General features: G+C 43.1%; 1 protein-coding gene across 1 annotated transcript in view; it reads left to right on the top strand.

The window, feature by feature from the left end:
• LOC124622974 (leucine-rich repeat-containing protein 24-like) overlaps positions 1–19,553 on the top strand; it is a 208,692-nt gene that overhangs the window by 106,448 nt on the left and 82,691 nt on the right. The window contains exon 5 of the mRNA XM_047148762.1: positions 12,933–13,259. Coding sequence (XP_047004718.1) covers positions 12,933–13,259 — 327 coding nt within the window. The remainder of the gene's footprint in view (positions 1–12,932; positions 13,260–19,553) is intronic.

Genomic DNA, 19,553 nt, shown 5'->3' with positions numbered 1-19,553 from the left:
TCTCAATGTCTTAGCCTTACAACAAGTATACGATGGTGATAGCAGAACGGTCACTGTTGTTCAAACACAGGCGTTCTAAATTATCCATCAAGTTTTTGAAAGTACTACGTCCGCTTTCATTCTAGGATAACGGTACTATTTGACCATTTAAGTTTCCAACGCATTTTTATTACACTTTCTTAAGGGTTATAGTGACGTCTCCCCTATCCCTCCCCCCCCCCCCCCCCCCCAGAAGCTCGAACTATAGAACTAGTTGCACTAGCGTTTTGTACGCCACTTCACTTGCAGATACACTGCATTTTCCCAGAAACCTTGCAACAAATCTGCCTTTTACTTCCCTTCCCTAATACTGAGATTGCGTGGTCGGTTTTCACATCGCTTCTTAATATTACCCCTATATATGCACACCGTATGACGTGCTCAAGAAGTTGAACAATTTTGTGTCCTTGCAGTCTTTCTGCACATGTACATCTACATCTATAATTGCAGGCAAGCTTTCAGTGTGTGGCGAAGGATACTTTGTGTACCAGTCTCACTTCGGCTTTTACTGTGCCCATCGTGAAGGGTTCGCTTGAAGAAGATTGCTGGTAAGCCTCCTTGTGGGATCGAATCTAATTTTCTCTTCGTGGTCTGTAAGTGAGATGAGATGTACGCAGAAGGAAGCAACGTATTAGTTGACTATTCTAAGGGCGTATGTTCTCGGAACTTTAACGTTAAACCACACTGCGATGCAGAATGCGTCTCTTACAGCGTCTGCCACTGGAGTTGGCTGAGCATCTCCGTCACGCTTTCACGCTTACTAAATGAACCTGTGACGAAACGTGCTGCTCTTCTGTGGATCTCCTCTCTTTCCTCTAGCTATCCTACATGCTACGGATCCCAGGCCGTCGAGTAATATTGAAGTATTGAAGTATTGGTCGAATTAGTGTCTTATAAGTTACTTCGTTCATTGATTGACAACATTTCCTGAAGATTCTTCCACTGAATCGCAGTCTGGCATCTGCCTTAGCCGACATTAATTTTATGTTAGCGTTGCACTTCATATCACTCCGCAGACATATTCCTAGATACGATACTGGCCATTAAAATTGCTACACCATGAAGATGACGTGCTACAGACGCGAAATTTAACCGACATTAAGAAGATACTGTGATACGCAAATGATTAGCTTTTCAGAGCATTCACACAAGGTTGGTGCCGGTGGTGACACCTTCAATGTGCTGACATGAGGCAAGTTTCCAACCGATTTCTCATACACAAACAGCAGTTGACCGGAGCTGCCTGGTGAAACGTTGTTCTGATGCCTCGTGTAAGGAGGAGGAATGCCTACCATCACGTTTCCGACTTTGATAATGGTCGGATTGTAGAACACCGCTATTGCGGTTTAATCGTATCGCGACATTGCTGCTCGCATTTGTCGAGATCCAATGACTGTTAGCAGAATATGGAATCGGTAGTTTCAGGAGGGTAATACAGAACGCCGTGCTGGATCTCAACGGCCTGGTATCACTAGCAGTCGAGATGACAGGCATCTTATCCGCATGGCTGTAATGCATCGTGCAGTCACGTCTCGATCCCTGAGTCAACAGATGGGGAAGTTTGCAAGACAACAACTATCTGCACGAACGGTACGACGACGTTTGCAGCAGCATGGACTATCAGCCCGGAGACCATGGCTGCGGTTACGCTTGACATAGCATCACAGACAGGAGCATCTGTGATGGGTGCACGAATGGCAAAATGTCATTTTTTCGGATGAATCCAGGTTCTGTTTACAGCATCGTGATGGTCGCATCCTTGTTTGGCGACACCGCGGTGAGCGCACATTGTCAGCGTGTATTCGTCATCGCCATACTGGCGTATCACCCGGCGCGATGGTATGGGGTGCCATTGGTTACACGTCTCGGTCACCTCTTATTCGCATTGACGGCACTTTGAACAGTGGACATTAAATTTCAGATGTGTTACGACCCGTGGCTCTACCCTTCATTCGATCCCTACGAAACCCTACATTTCAGCAGGATAATGCACGACCGCATGTTGCAGGTCCTGTACGGGTCTTTCTGGATACGAGGAATGTTCGACTGCTGGCCTGGTCAGCACATTCTCCAGATCTCTCACCAATTGAAAACGTCTGGTCAATAGTGGCCGAGCAACTGGCTTGTCACAATACGCCAGTCACTACTCTTGATAAACTGTGGTATCGCGTTGAAGCTGCGTGGACCGCTGTACCTGTACACGCCATCCAAGCTCTGTTTGATTTAATACCCATGTGTATCAAGGCCGTTATTACGGCCAGAGGTGGTTGTTCTGGGTACTGATTCCTCAGGATCTATGCTACCCAAATTGCATGGATATGTAATCACATGTCAGTTCTAGTACAACATATTTGTCCAATGAATACCCGTTTATCATCTGCATTTCTTCTTGGTCTAGCAATTTTAATGGGCAGTAGTGTATATTATGGAAGTAACTGCTTCTCTGTCTTATATGTGTTATGTTTCATTTATCTTACCTCTTGTCCGGTTATTATCTGGTCTTCGGTGAATAGAAGTACGTGTATGTTGGTCGGAAAGAAGATTAGATTCTATCCTTCCTCGTGTGAGAATTAAACGTCCTCTCAATTCTTCCAATTAATCTGAGTCTGTCTTCAACGGAGCTATAGTTAATTGACCTTTACAATTTAAATCTCAGCGTACAAGAAACACTAGCTATTGGCTGGAGTAGTAGAGCAATTTCAAGTTCTGTGGTCTGTTTATGCTGTAAAAATGACATACAGAGCTGCCAGACTTTGCCCCAAACGCTGAGTCTCCGCTAGTCTTTGTATTCCTCAATACGTTTCTGACAATGTCACCTCCATATACATAATTGTGCTCTCTTCCACAACCCGATACAGCAGGCGTACAAATTATCCGCGGCATCATTTGTAGACAATACCCTCGTGTACAGGAAGAAACAGAACACCTGGAAAGATTAGAGTTAGGACATTCATATTCAGAGGACATGTGCATTAGTATGTTCTGCAGAAATGATTAGTATTTGAACCATGTCGACCTGCGAGTACAAGGTCAACGTCGGTATCGCGGGGCAAGACCACCTACATCTAAAATGTGCCTGCGGCTCTCGTTGTCACTACAAACCGACGGTAATGGATCAGTGTGCCTTTGCAGACGTGCAGGATGCCTCACAGACGTTTGCGGGAACCGTACCGTCAAATCAGTGAGCTTGAAAGAGGGCGCATTATTGGCAGGAAAGAATGCGACCCATCCATCGGGGAAAATGCTGCTCGTGTGGGACGAAGTGTTTCGGAAGTGCAGAAAAACGGGTGTATGCAGATTGGTTCACGTAAGACCGTAGAACACTACGAGATGATTCAGGTCGCACCACCCAGACCACCTCCCCCACGAGAAGATCGACACCTCATCCGAATGGCAGTACAGGGCAGATCTGCTTCCTCTTCAGCTCAGTTTGAACAGTGGAACAGTGTAAGATGTCATACTCTATCGGAGGTGATAGTCCGTCGCCATTTATTATAGTATATGTTACGTGATCGTCGTCCACTTCCCTGCCTTCCTTTGACGAATGCGCAGTTACATGCTCCACGACAAAGGTCTATGGAGCGACGTTACTGGGGCAGGAATGGCATCAGATAGAGTTTTCGGTAGAATCCAGGTTCCGTTTTTTTGAAAATGATGGCAACATTTGGTTCGCCGCAGACTGTAGGGGGGGGGGGGGGGGGAGGGGGCGCCATCACAGTGACTGCACTCTCACAAGGCATGTAACAACAACTCAAGACTTTATGGTGTGGAGTGCTATTGTGTACAACCACAAATAACAGTTGGTGCACGTCCAGGGTACTGTGACCAGTGCGATCTGCGTGAATGACATCCTGCTACCCGTAGCCATACCTTTTCTGCAAAGCATGCCAGATGCCATTTTACAGCAAGACAATGCACAATGGTATGTTGCTGCAAGAACACGTGCCTTCTTGGTGTCACAGGGTGTTAGCCTTTTGCCCTGGCCCGCCAGATCACCAGCCTTGTCTCGAGTAGAAAATGTGTAGCATATGGTGAAACAATGGGTGCAGTGTTGTGACCGCAGATGAACGTTGTAACCAGGTGATTGCAGCATGGGTGAATATACCACAGGACACTCTCCGCGCTCTATACGCGCCGATGCCATCACGCATGGAACAACTTACCAGGGCACATGGTGGGCACTCTGCCTACTTGGCAACAGGAGACGTCCTGAACCGAGGTGACTGCAACGCTAATCATTTCTGCCGAACATACTAATGTACATATCCTGTGAATATGAACGTCCTACCTCTATTCGTTCATGGCGTCCTGCTTTTTAACATGATCGTCCACAATGTCTTAGCGACCTGATTTCCCACATCCGGCAGATACTTAAGGAACTGCGTTTTTAGTCGTGAACTGTAGAAATAACGTTTCTTCTTTACCGGTTTCGGTCTCTCAGACCCTGTTATGAGAGTCTGACGGTTAGAACTGCAGCCCCTTACACGAGAGCGAGTTGAAATGCCTACGGAGATTCTATATGAAAAATCTTAAAGCTTTCTACATAAAACAGTTTTATTAGCTTTGCACAACTTTATTCTTCACATTGTAACAAATAAAACATATAAAATAAAATAATTAAATATAATAATAATAATTTGTAATAATAATGATTGTTTGTTTGTTTGGATAAGTAATTGAGGATTAAAATTTTACGCCGTGAATTAATCGAGCTTCGCATGTCCGAAGATGTACGGAACGTAGCCAGGGCTCAATATGTATTTTTTTTTGTAGACAGAGTCTGATATCTGACCTCAGCATCAATCATGAAAATGGAGTGACTAAAACTACTAAAACAAAGAAAAGCATACGATTAAATAAACATATATTCATTTCAACATATACATTACGATATAAATTACACTTACGTAAAATTCTAGATAAATAATGGCAGATCATTCACAAATGAGAGCGACTTATTAATTCTGCGCCTCTTTTCTGCTAATAAATATCAATATGGCTAACTGTGGAGCCGCACAAAATATTAAGTCCTTCTAGGACAACGAATGACATGAGAGTGTTGATGCCTACTGGCTGTGACAAGAGAGCGGTGTTAATTGCTTTATTTTGCATTCTCTTGTCTTAAAAAATCGATACATATAATCTAAGTTAACTAAATTAAATATTGTCTGTGCTCGAGTGCAAATGGTTCCTTAAACTGCCCCCCAAATTGCGAGAGCAAAGGTGTACCACCTGCAGCTGAGCAATTTGTTGACGTATTTTCTTTATTTGTCATGTCATGAACCATAAGTTATTACGTATCTTGTTTCACAGATTCAACATACTTAAAATATCATAAAATGTCATACATCCACAAAAATACATAAATAATATTTACATACAAGATCAATGAAAGTGAAAAGAAAAAATAAAAGTATTCGCTTCCGCGCAGTATTGAACTCGGGAACTCCTGTATCGCAGGCCAGCGAAGTGGCACAGTGCTATCACTGCTACCCTGCATACAGTTCTCAATTTTATGTAACAGTTGTACACAGACAATAACGAATTTCATAGTTCGTATTCACTTGTGCTGTTACTTTGTAAAAATTTTGTTGGGCATATAGTCCGTTGTTCTCTTTCACTTCAAAATGTTATTACACATGTTCATTCAATAAATAAAATTAATTAATGGTTTTGTGTATATTCAGAGATATGTGAACATATTCTCTTTAGAATGTCACTTGTTAGTAAAGTTTTATACTGTGCTAAAGTCTTTGCACTTTAAAATAAATGTCACGTGTCACACGTTTTGTTTACATTAAGACGAAAGTTCTTGAAGAAACAGGTTGGAGATCAAGAATCTCGCAACGAAGCGTGCTTTGGAAGACATAGTTAAAATGTGGTTTCGTCTTGGTAGGAATTCATGGTGTCAGTGGTTCCATACTGACCAGTCCGTGTTACATCTACTCAATAACCTCCATATTTCGTCTTCCAAAAAGCGTATGTCGTCTCCTGGATATTGTGTCGTCGTTTCGTCGAAAAGTGTGCCGTGATTTTGATTCTAATTTGCAATTAATAGTTTCACAGGTTTTTGTCAAGTCATGGATGTGATTGGCATTGTCGCTTTGTCGTAACTCTAAATTTTCGAATTTTTCCGTAAGATCGTCGACCTGTTTGGAAAGACGTGTATTAATTTCATCTACCTTTTGAGTCAGTGTGGCGAAGTCTGATTTTATGTCATTCCTGAAGGCTGCATTGTCTGTCATTAATTGTGAGAATTTTTCGTCATTATCTTGCTTAATATTGGATATGCCTTCCAAAATTGAATTCAGTATAGCGCCAAAATTTTGATTGCAAAATGAGCTTGCCCCCGCCGCGTCATTAGACGTGACGTGGTCTCTCAGGTTTGGTTCTGAATTGCTCCTCTCGGCGTTTATTTGTGTCTGTAGCGGATTATTTTGATGTGTTTGCGTGTCTGTATTAATTTCTGTGTCTGAATGTGTCTGTGTATCCATGTTTGCATTACTTGATTGTTGTTCCATTGTGTACTGGTGTCGAGTTTTTACCATATCGTGAATAAATTGTGTGCAAGAAAAAAATTGTTTAAACGTGTAGTGTGAAAATGTACTGCCTATGTGTGTGTTTAAATGACTGAGAATGATTGAGAGATGACTTTAAAGATCGAAAGTAGCATACGTGTTAATGGTGACTAGCCATGTTGCTTGAATCTTGTACAATGTCGGCCATATTGTGCAATGTAACTTGCGTATTGTTGGATCGGGATGTAATCGTCTGAATAATGAGATTTCGCGGAATTTGGAAAAAATTACTGAATGGAAACTGAATACTGAATTTAATGCTGAGAAAAATAATTTTGAATGAAAAATGTGCTTGGAATCAATTGTGGATGCGCGAGTGCTGCGTCTTACCGTGCATATCGTCTAGATGCGAAGATTGCATTTCCAGTCCAAATTGTCTCCAGATTTTATTCGTTTTCTTCAATATTCTCGTCACCGGTCAGGATGTACATGAAAAAGAACAATTAGTTGTAGTACAGATACAATAATGAGTCCTGGCACATAGTCGCCAGTGTAACAAATAAAACATATAAAATAAAATAATTAAATATAATAATAATAATTTGTAATAATAATGATTGTTTGTTTGTTTGGATAAGTAATTGAGGATTAAAATTTTACGCCGTGAATTAATCGAGCTTCGCACGTCCGAAGATGTACGGAACGTAGCCAGGGCTCAATATGTATTTTTTTTTGTAGACAGAGTCTGATATCTGACCTCAGCATCAATCATGAAAATGGAGTGACTAAAACTACTAAAACAAAGAAAAGCATACGATTAAATAAACATATATTCATTTCAACATATACATTACGATATAAATTACACTTACGTAAAATTCTAGATAAATAATGGCAGATCATTCACAAATGAGAGCGACTTATTAATTCTGCGCCTCTTTTCTGCTAATAAATATCAATATGGCTAACTGTGGAGCCGCACAAAATATTAAGTCCTTCTAGGACAACGAATGACATGAGAGTGTTGATGCCTACTGGCTGTGACAAGAGAGCGGTGTTAATTGCTTTATTTTGCATTCTCTTGTTTTAAAAAATCGATACATATAATCTAAGTTAACTAAATTAAATATTGTCTGTGCTCGAGTGCAAATGGTTCCTTAAAACATCTACAAATTTATTTCTCAACATAGTCACCTTGGCAACGAAAACATTTGTTTCAGCGAGAGACCACTATGTTGATAACGTCACTGTAGAACGTTTTTCCACCAATGAGAGCCTGTGACCATCGTACGGTGGCTGGGGCGCGGCGGCACACACAGAGTGAGCTAACTAATATTGACTTGGTATACATGTACCGTGTATTTGTAAATTTTTTTTATGGGGTCTTGCCGCTGTGTGTGTTGATTTTAGCCTTTGACTATGCCTATTTAGGCAAGCTGTTTTATATTTTGTTCTGAAGAAGGCGTGGTTACCCACGCTGAAACCTAGGTAAACACCAGGTAGTTTGTGCAATTGAGACAGATTTTTCATAATTATTTCCATGGGTGGAGCCTTTGTAAACGCAAGAGTCACGTGTCGTCAATTGTTGCAGAAGAAGTTTCATTTCATATCCTTTCGTACTCCCATTCCACGTGCTTAAGTTTTTTTGTTAGGTGGTGCACTTTAGTATCAAGTATAATAATGTTTCACAGAGACGTCAGAGTGTCACCTAAACGAATTCTTTGCTGAGCTATGTTTACTGGAACGTTTTGCTTCTATTTACACCAGTAGAAAAATGCTCCTAACGAAGCACAAAATCTGCGAATATGTTCCTGTTTGTTTAAAAGACTTCGACTGAAAAGTGAAGTACCATCTGCATCATTCTACCTCCCTCAGCACCTTTAAAAATATCGACAAAAAATTTGACATGCGAACATATGCTTGCTGTTTTTAACATGCAGTTACCTCATATTCTTACAAGCTTCCATAAATGTCTCTCATTCACAAACATTACTCCATGGGTTTAAGACGCTCATACCCATCCACTTCCAACTGCCCTTTCTCACTCACTCATACAGTCCAACTTGCCGTTATCTCTTGGTGTTCCTCTTTCATTGTCGTCTGTGCTACAGTCCCCTTCCTTCTGTGCTACTACTACAGTCTCCTCTCATTGTTACTGTTTTCCTCCTGCTCTCTCTTATCGCTAATACCTCATTGCTTCCTTCCTGTTGCTGCATTCTCTTATCACTGCCATTATATCAACCTTCCTCATTGTCATTACCGTATACTCTATCTGTCGTTATCACTGGCTTTGACCTACTTCCACTTTTTATTTCTCTTTATTCCTTCTCCCTATCTGGCAATGTCTTCTCCACTGTTTCCTAGCTCTTTTCTGTCACTGTCAACTATGTTTCACTGTCACTATGTCCCTCTCTCACCCACACACTGTCATTGTTTCCTTCGCTCTTTCTATAACACAGCTACTGTTTATTATCTTCTAGTATTTACTACTTCTCCGTCTCTTTCCCACAGCCACCGTCTCCTACTCTCTCAGCACAGAAAGCACGAATACGTCCCCATACCAAAATTTTTGGAAAAATTTTTGAAGGTACTGAGGAAGGTAGAATTATGCAGCTCGCACCCCAATTTTCTGTCAGAGTCTTTTACATAAACTTAAACATATTAGCATTTCTTGTGCTTGGACAGGAGCTCATTCCCTTTGGTTCCCTTCTGTAAGCGCAAAACTAGTTCTACGTCCCACAGGTGATTTTATGTGAAAAAAAAAAAATAAATAAATAAATTGCATGCTATACTACTACAACGTGGGGTTCACGGATGATAACGGAGACACTTTACAGCATACTTCTCCGTGCTGTGACACTTTATGAACTACGTTTCCCCTCACACCGAATTTGACACTCCCATTTTACGTGTACAAATAGAGTAACTTTGAACATCTGTATCTTGGAAATGATTAGAGATACCAAGAAAATATTCAAGGTTGTTCGATATTGGGATCATAGGAATATATTGCAAAAATTTAGCCGTTTGCTTTTCATAGACGTCTTGGAATCCTCTGTTTGGTTTTGGTTCGCTGGTGACGGCTAGACTACAGTAAAAAATTTTTGAATTGTTTTCCGTGGAACCGGACATGAACCAATGGTGTCTCCGTAATTACCATCAAGCCCACCACCGACTACATGAAATGCAAAAGAACCAACCGATTTGCTCTATTTGCCTAACGAGGAGGATTTGTGTAATATTCATAGTTTGATCCTGTGCTGCATGACAGTGACACTAACATGATGCTTCTGTTGGTATACAAATGGTCCGTAACCAAAGGGCTTCCCAAAACACAGGATCCTACCTTTTATGACCAGTAAAACCCTACTTAGGAGCACTGAAAAATGACATTTCTATGAGCAGAATTTTAAAATATATTCCGTACACATACTGTCGCATACATACCGACTATCACGCTATTACCACCGTTAACTACGGTACACTCTCTACACTGGTTGCCGTATAGCAGTCTTATTCACACGGCCCTTTCGGATAGCACAGTGGGGATAGGCCGCAATGGTGGCCACTCATCGCTGTGCTCTCGGGACAGGAGCGAGTCTCTTAGAATGAGGTGACAAAAGTCATGGGATACCGACATGCACATATACACGTGGCTTTAGTATCGCGACCCAAAATAAAGGAGGACAGTGCACTGGCGAGACTGTCATTTGGACTCAGGTGAGAACGTTTCCAATGTGATTATGACCGCACGACGGGAATTAACATACTTTTACGCGGCGTGGTAATTGGAGCTAGATGGATGGGACATTTCATTTCGGAAAACGTTAGAGAATCCAGTATTCCGAGATCCACAGAGTCGAGTGAGTGCCGAGAATGCACAATTTCTGGTATTCTTCTCACCAACGCAGTGGCCGACGGCCTTCGCTTCACGACCGAGAGCAGAGGCGTTTGCGTAGAGTTGCTAGTGCTAACACACAAACAACACTGCGAGACATAACCTCAGAAAGCAATGTGAAGCGTACGATGAAAGTAAACGTTAAACAGTAAGGCGAAATTTGGCGTTAATGGGCTGTGAGAGGTGACTAGAGAAGCGAGTGCCTTTGCTGGTCAGATGAGTTCAGATTTCAGTTTGAAGGAGCTGATGTTAGGGATCGAGTGTGGCGCTCACGAATCCGAGGAACCAATTAGTCAACTAGGCACTGTGCGGGTTGGTGGCTCCATAATGGTGTGGGCTGTGTTTAGATGGAACAGACTGGATCCTGTGGTCCAACTGAAGCAATCATTGACTGTATGGTTACATTCGGCTACTGGTAGACGATTTGCGGCTATTCATGTACTTCATGTTCTCAAATAACAATGTGCTAAGTCACTGGGCCGCAGTTGTTCGCAATTGATTTGAAGAACGTTCTGGGCAATACAAGCGAATTACACTACTGGCCATCAAATTGTTACACCACGAAGATGACGTGCTACAGACGCGAAATTTAATCGACAGGTAGAAGATGCTGTGATACGCAAATGATTAGCTTTTCAGGGCATTCACACATGGTTGGCGCCTGTGTCGACACCTACAAAGTGCTGACATGAGGAAAGTTTCCAACTGATTTCTCACACACAAACAGCAGTTGACCGGCGTTGCCTGGTGAAACGTTGTTGTGATGCTTCGTGTAAGGAGGAGAAATGCGTACAATCACGTTTCCGACTTCGATAAAGGTCGGATTGTAGAACACCGCGATTGCGGTTTATAGTATCGCGACATTGCTACTCTCGTTGGTCGAGATCCAATGAATGTTAGCAGAATATGGAATCGGTGGGGATCAGGAGGGTAATACGGAACGCCGTGCTGGATCCCAACGGCCTCGTATCACTAGCAGTCGAGATGACAGGCATCTTATCTGCATGGCTGTAACGGATCGTGCAGCCACGTCGCGATCCCTGAGTCAACAGATGGGGTCGTTTGCAAGACAACAACCATCTGCACAAACAGTTCGACGACGTTTGCAGCAGCACGGACTATCAGCTCGGAGACCATGGCTGCGGTTACCCTCGACGCTGCATCACAGACAGGAGCGCCTGCGATGGTGTACTCAATAACGAACCTGTGCGCACGAATGGTAAAAAGTCATTCTTTCGGATGAATCCAGGTTCTGTTTACAGCATCATGATGGTGGCATCCATGTTTGGCGACATCGCGGTGAACGCACATTGTAAGCGTGTATTCGTCATCGCCATACTGGCATATTACCCGGCGTGATGATGGTATGGTGTGCCATAGATTACACGTCTCGGTCACCTCTTGTTCGCATTGACGGCACTTTGAACAGTGCACGCTACATTTCAGATGTGTTACAACCCGGGAGGACGACGGTTCAATCCCGCGTACGGCCATCCTGATTTAGGTTTTCCGTGATTTCCCTAAATCGCTCCAGGCAAATGCCGGGATGGTTCCTTTGAAAGGGCACGGCCGACTTCCTTCCCCATCCTTCCCTAATCCGATGAGACCGATGACCTCGCTGTCTGGTCTCCTTCCCCGAAACCAACCAACCAACCTGTTACAACCCGTGGCTCTATCCTTCATTCGATCCCTGCGAAACCCTACATTTCAGTAGGATAATGCACGACCGCATTTTGCAGGTCCAGTACAGGCCTTTCTGGATACAGAAAATGTTCGACTGCTGCCCTGGCCAACGCATTCCCCAGATGTCTCACCAATTGAAAACGTCTGATCAATGGTGGCCGAGCAACTGACTCGTCACAATACGCCAGTTATCACTAGTCTAGATGAACTGTGGCATCGTGCTGAAGCTGCATGGGCTGTTATACGTGTACATGCCATCCAAGCTGTGTTTGACTCAATGCCCAGGCATACCAAGGCCGTTATGACGGCCAGAGGTGTTTTTTCTGGGTCCTGATTTCTCAGGAATATGCACCCAAACTGCGTGAAAAAGGAATCACATGCCAGTTCTAGTGTTATATATTTGTCCAATGAAATACTGTTTTATCATCTGTATTTCTTTTTGGTGTATCAATTTTAACGGCCTGCAGTGTATTTAGCCTCCCAGATCGCGTAACATGAATCGAATCGAACATTTGTGGAACATAATCGAGACTTAGTCTGTGCACAAAATCGTGTACCGGCAATACTTTTGCAGTTTCGCACAGCTTTAGAGGTAGCATGGCTCAATACTTCTACAGGGGACTTTCAACGATTTGTTGAGTCAAAGCCACGTGGAGTGGGTACACTACTTGAGGCGAAATGATGTTCGACTCGAAGTTAGGAGGTATCCCGTGACCTCTGTTACTTCAGTGTAATCTGGACGAGAGGAGAGCGGGCCAGTGAACGCCGGCGGGGTGCGGTGTTCTTTGCAGCAGGTGGTGACGGCGACGACGCTGAGCAAGGCGGACGGCTGGCTGGTGTGGGCGGGCGTGGCGGCGGGCGGCGGCGTGGCGCTGGGCGGCGCGCTGCTCGCCGTCGCCTGCAGCGTGTGCGCCGCGTGCCGGCCGGGGCGCGGCCGCCGCCACCGCCACCGCGGCCGCCACAAGCGCCGCAAGCCGGGCTCCGCCGGCCTCAAGGGCAGCGTCAGCTTCACCGACCAGGAGAAGAAGCTGCTCGACGCCAGCATCACCACCACCGAGCGGCCCTCCTGCAGCGAGGGGCTCGCCGGCTCCCAGCCCGACATGGAGCTGCTCGAGCAGCAGGTGAGCGCGCCTTCATTACAGCACCTAGTGCAGCCTGCGGCACCTCTCCTCCACCAGTCCTGCAACAAAGTCGGCCAATACCAGGTGTACAGGTATGAAATGAGCGTTAAGATACAAATGTGTCGGAGGGAACATTTGTTGCGAACGAGCCTTAATTTTTTTTTTGGTTGGTATGACATCTGTCAAAGATATTTAGTATACATCAAGTCATGGAACAAACAACATCATATGTTTTCATCGTGTTAACTATGTCAAATTTTGTACCAGAATGTGGTGATTTGTGTACTGTCTGCCATCGGGTTCCCCTAAATTGCAGGCAGTACAGCATAACGGCCACGCTATGCGGGAAACAAACTAATAGCCAAACAGTCGAAGACATCAGGTAAACACGCCGAAGAATCCAGTCGATTAATAGGAACCTTTCCGTGCAGAGGTCGCCGCGACATATCCGGCCACGGATTCCCACGCCGGGTTTCTATTGGCTTCAGCTCACTACATAGCCCCGGCCGGTCGAAGGCTTTCCAGTCTTCGTCCGCTCCTAATGGCAACTGCTATAGCAGAGTCTCCGAAGCCGCTGTACTGCACCGCCGATAGAAGTACCAGCCGACCTAGAGGAACCACATCTTCCGCTAGATCGACAGACGTCTACATCTATTGTACAGCCAGCTATTGTATTGCAGAAGAAGTTACTTTCAATAAACTGTTAGGGAATACAACAATTTGCGGAAAGCATTAACTTTTTGTTTTCATTTAAAAGAAAAAAATTGCTGCAGAGTCGCATCGAATGCTTGTCGAGGCATATGGTGATCATGCTCTATCAGAAGCAACATGCAAAAGATGGTTTCAACGGTTCACTAATAATGATTTTGATGTAAGAAATGCAGATCGTGGAAGACCAACAAAGAAGTTTGAAGACGCCGAATTGTAAGCAATATTGGATGAAGATGATACTTTGAGTCAGAAGCAAATGGCGGCAATGCTAAATGTTGCACAACAAACAGTTTCTGACCATTTGAAAGCTTCGGGAAAGATACAGAAGTGTGGAAAATGGGTGCCACATGAATTGAATGAAAGATGGAAAACCGAAAAACCATTTGTCAAATTTTTCTTCAAAGACATGATATAAAATCAATTTTGCATCGAATTGTTACTGGCGATGAAAAATGGATTTATTTTAAGGATCCTAAACGGGAAAAATCATGGGCTAATCCGGGACAACCATCAACGTCCACTGCAAAACCATATCGATTCGGTAAGAAGACAATGCTCTGTGTTCGGTAATTGCACGAGGACTCATTTATCTGACGTTCTCGACCTCATTACCTCTGCCTTCCAGTCTACAATCATCAAATTCTCCTGGTAAAGATACGAAAACGTCTTTATACTAACTCTCGCTGTTTAAATCCTGCGTCAGAAATACTACCTGCACTACAGTAAATAAGTATAAATGCAGAGTACCTAAGAAAACTACCAGTTGTACTGGTATGAAATGAGTTTTTTTTGTGAAAATGAAACACTAATTTTCAATTTAATAGTGAAAACATTTTATTCAAAGTACTGACCATTGCTTTCTGTACATTTTGGTCACCTTTCTGGCAATTTTCGACTTCTTCGTAGGAATCTAATTTTTCCTCAGCCAATGCGTGTCCAGTTGATGAAAACAAATGGTAGTCGGAAGGGGCCAAGTCTGGTGAATACGGCGGGTGGGGTAGCAGCTCCCTGCCAAGTGTTCTGATTGTATCCTGAACAAGTTTTGCTTTGTATGCAGGTGCATTTTCGTGTAAAAAACATACTTTGCCACGTCTTATGGTCCATTCTAGTCTTTTTCCCATCAATGCATAGTTCAAATTGATTGTTTGTTGCCTGTAGTGATTAGTATTCACAGTTTCACCGGGTTTTAGAAGCTCATGATCCCACCAAACACAGAGCATTGTCTTCTCGCCGAATCGAGCTAGTTTTGCAGTCGATGTTGATGGTTGTCCCGGATTAACCCATCATTTTTCCCGTTTAGGATTCTTAAAATAAATCAACTTTTCATCGCCAGTAACAATTATATGCAAAATTGATTTTATTTCATGTCTTTGAAGAAAAATTTGACAAATGCTTTTTCGGTTTTCCATCTGTCTTTCATTCAATTCATGTGGCACCCATTTTCCACACTTCTGGATCTTTCCCATAGCTTTCAAACGGTCAGAAATAGTTTTCTGTGCCACATTTAGCATTGCTGCCATTTGCTTCTGACAGTATCATCTTCATTCAATTTTGCTTGCAATTCGGCGTCTTCGAGCTTTTTTGGTTGTCTTCCACGTTCTTTATTTGTTACATCAAAATCATTATTTGTGAACCGTTGAAATCATCTTTTGCATGTTGCCTCTGATAGAGCACGATCACCATATGCTTCGACAAGCATTCGATGCGACTCTGCAGCACTTTTTTTTTTTCAAATGAAAACAAAAAAAAATTAATGCTTTCCGCAAATCATCCATTTCTGGTATAAAATTCGATATTGTTAACATGATGAAAACATATGATGTTGTTTGTTCCATGACTTGATGTATACTAAATATCTTTGACGGATGTCATACAAACCAAATGAAGAAAAATTAAGGCTCGTTCACAACAAATTTTCCGTATTGACACATTTGTATCTTAATGCTCATTTCATACCGGTACACCTGGTATATAATAATTAATTTTTGAATGTTGGGCTCCGTAAGGTTCTCTTTCTGTGCAGTGACCGTGGAATATACAGTTATAAAGAATGCGGCAAAACCAGTCGTGGAATTTATTTATCTTTTTGGAAATCGATTTCGACTGATATCAGTCATCATCGATGCTAAAACAAATACAAGTAACAGGGCTTAACAACACCTGCTTTAACAAACGAAAAAACTGACAGTAAAACATTGTTACATCAATTACGGCATATACAGATGTCTCAAATTAAAATTCAAAGTCATAACGTACCATTTTTCTAACCGATATATGCCATAAGTAGAAGTACTGTCCTTGGCAAATTTCTATCATGAAGTGACACATCATAGGTTAACATTATAACAAGACAACATGAGGTGGCGCCACGTTGCAGTAAGCGCCCTCTGTGTAAAATACAAAAGTAATGTAAAATACGAACAATACGAAATTTATCACATTACAAAAAAGATACAGAGATGGTAATTGATAATACCTATTTCCGTAATTCCAACAAGTCATATGTCCGAAACATTGTTTGTCAGTTGATAATAACAAATTAAAAAAAAATCTAGGAAGAGATGAACTCGCTAAAAATATGATTACATTAGCACAAATTTAGGAAATGAAACTTATATGTCATAATGGCCAAACCTAATGGTGGTATCTATGCGCAAATCCAGAGTTGGCAGTGTTCAGGTAAAAATTACAGAACGAGATAAACAATCGTATTTCTTAAATAATGCGATTAAAAAAGTGTTGCGCATATAAAGAACCATACATGTGGATAACGACTTTAGATCTACAATGCGAGCTATAATCTCATGAACAAATGTACCATGAGCCCTTACGTTTCTCATGAGTATGGTGGTAACCGAAAGAAGGATTGCCATGTCACTGCCAACCACCGGTGGTGAAATAGGTGCTCAACTATCACAAAATCACAAGAGCAGCACACTCAAAATATGTATAACCAACTCTAAAAACCGAAAACGATTTATCATCTATATATAATTAATTTAGGGAGATCCATTCAGTTATACTAATTATTTCTTGAGACTGCACTGAAGAGCCAAAGAAACTGGTACACCTGCCTAATATCGTGTAGGGTCCCCGTGAACAAGCAAAAGCCCCGCAGCATGTTGTAGCGAGGACTCTACAAATTTTTGAAGTAATTCTGGAGAGAACTGACGCCATTAATTCTGCAGGGCCGCGTGGGATTAGCCGAGCGGTCTAAGGCGCTGCAATCATGGACTGTGCGGCTAGTCCCGGCGGAAGTTCGAGTCCTCCCTCGGGCATGGGCGTGTGTGTGTGTGTGTGTGTGTGTGTGTGTGTGTGTGTGTGTGTGTGTGTGTTTGCCCTTAGGATAATTTAGGTTAAGTTGTGTGTAAGCTTAGGAACTGATGACCTTAGCAGCTAAGTCCCATAAGACTTCACACACATTTGAACATTTGAACAATTCTGCAGGACTGTCCATAATTACGTATGAGTGTGAGTGGGTGGAGATCTCTTCTCAACAGCACGTTGGGAGGCATCCGAGATATGCTCAATAATGTTCATGTCTGAGGAGTTTGGTGGCCAGTAGAAGTGTTTAAACACAGAGGGGCGTTCCTGGAGCCACTCTGCAGCAATTCTGGACGTATCAGATTTCTCATTGTCCCGCTGGAATTGCCCAATTCCTGCGGAATGCACAATGGACTTGAAAGGATGCAAGTGATCAGACAGGATGCTTACGTACGTGCCACCTTATCTAGACGTGTCAGGGGTCCCATATCACTCCAAATGCACACGCCCCACACAGTTACAGAGCCTCCACCAGCTTGAACAGCCCCCTGCTGACATGGAGTGTCCGTGGATTCATGAGGTTGCCTCCATACCCTTACACGTCCATCCGCTCGATACAAGTTAAAACGAGACTCATCCGACCAGGCAACACGTTTCCAGACATCAACATTCCAATGTCGGTGTTTTCTGGCCCAGGCGAGGCGTAAATCTTTGTGACGTGCAATCATCAAGGGAACACAAGTGGGCCCTCGGCACCATGATGCTTCATTGAACGGTTCGCACGTTGGCACTTGCTGATGGCCCAGTATTGAAATCTGCACTAATTTGCGGAAGGGTTGCATTTCTGTCATGCTGAATGACTCTCTTCAGTCGTTCTTGGTCCCACTCTTGCAATATCTTCTTCCTGCCGCAGCGAAATCGGAGGTTAGATGTTTTACTGGATTCCTGATATTCATGGTACACTAGTGAAATGGTGGTACGGGAAAATCCCTACTTCATCGCTGCCTCGGAGATGCTGTGTCCCATCGCTCGTGCGACGTTTATAACACCAATTTCAAAGTCACTTGATAACCGGCCATTGTAGCAACAGTAACTTATCTAACAACTGCGGCAGAAAATTGTTGTCTTACATAGGCGTTGCCGACCGTAGCGCCGTATACTGCCTGTTTTCATATCTCTGTATTTGAATACCGGTTTATTTGGCACTTCAGTACACGACCGTTTTGGGGGATTTTAAAATCCCATCTGGTGTATGAAACTGTAACATACAGAAGAGAGGAGGAACAAATATAATTCAACATATCTGTAAGAACTAGAACAGCAGATTACCAAAACAGGGCGACTTACAATTTGTATTTGGTAATACATAATATGCGATCGGGCTAGTCAGTGCAGGAGCTCCAAACCACTGCTCCAAATCACTGTATGTTGACAGAACTAGGAAAAAGGGGAGTGCGTAATAATCAAACTGATCTAAAAATGTAACGTCTGGGCGGATGGGACGGAGGAAACAGAAGCCGAGAACCAACACTGTAGTCAGATTGTCTGCCGCCGTGCCGCCACACTGTAGGAACTCCGACCACAACCGAATGGAGGGCCACGCCTGAGGTCTGCAGGGGCAGCAATGCGCAGCCGCGAAGTGTCTACAGGCAAAAAAAAAAAAAGTGCGTTAAATCTTATGCGACTTAACTGCTAAGGTCATCAGTCCCTAAGCTTACACACTACTTAACCTAAATCATCCCAAGGACAAAGACACATACCCATGCCCGAGGGAGGACTCGAACTTCCGTCGGGACCAGCCGCACAGTCCATGACACAGGCAAGCAAGCTGATCTTATCAGTGAAGGTATAGTAAATGTGAAATAACTGGTCCGAGCGCTTAGAATCTTCATTTAAGAATGTAATACAATATGAGCGAGTTCTTGTATGCCGATAGACTAAATAACTATCAGATATGTGACAACATGTGACCTTTTTAGAAAAAATGTCAATGTCACATAGGTAGCATGAATGAACGGGAGCTAAAAACAGTAACAGTACTGATAAAAGTTAATTGCAGCCCATACCACGTTAAATGGTTCAAATGGCTCTGAGCACTGTGGGACTTAACTTCTGAGGTCATCAGTCCCCTAGAACTTAGAACTACGTAAACCTAACTAACCTGAGGACATCACACAGACCCATTCCCGAGGCAGGATTCGAACCTGCGACCGTAGCGGTCGCGCGGTTCCACACTGTAGTGCCTGTAACTGTTCGGCTACCCAGGGGGCTAGAATGACGAAAGCTGAAATATACAAACACAATCACAAATCTAAAATG

The sequence above is a fragment of the Schistocerca americana genome, chromosome 7, assembly GCF_021461395.2.
Source record: "Schistocerca americana isolate TAMUIC-IGC-003095 chromosome 7, iqSchAmer2.1, whole genome shotgun sequence".
Lineage (NCBI taxonomy): Eukaryota > Metazoa > Arthropoda > Insecta > Orthoptera > Acrididae > Schistocerca > Schistocerca americana.
The sequence above is the reverse complement of the archived record's forward strand: the minus strand, read 5'-3'. Positions and strand labels throughout refer to the sequence as shown.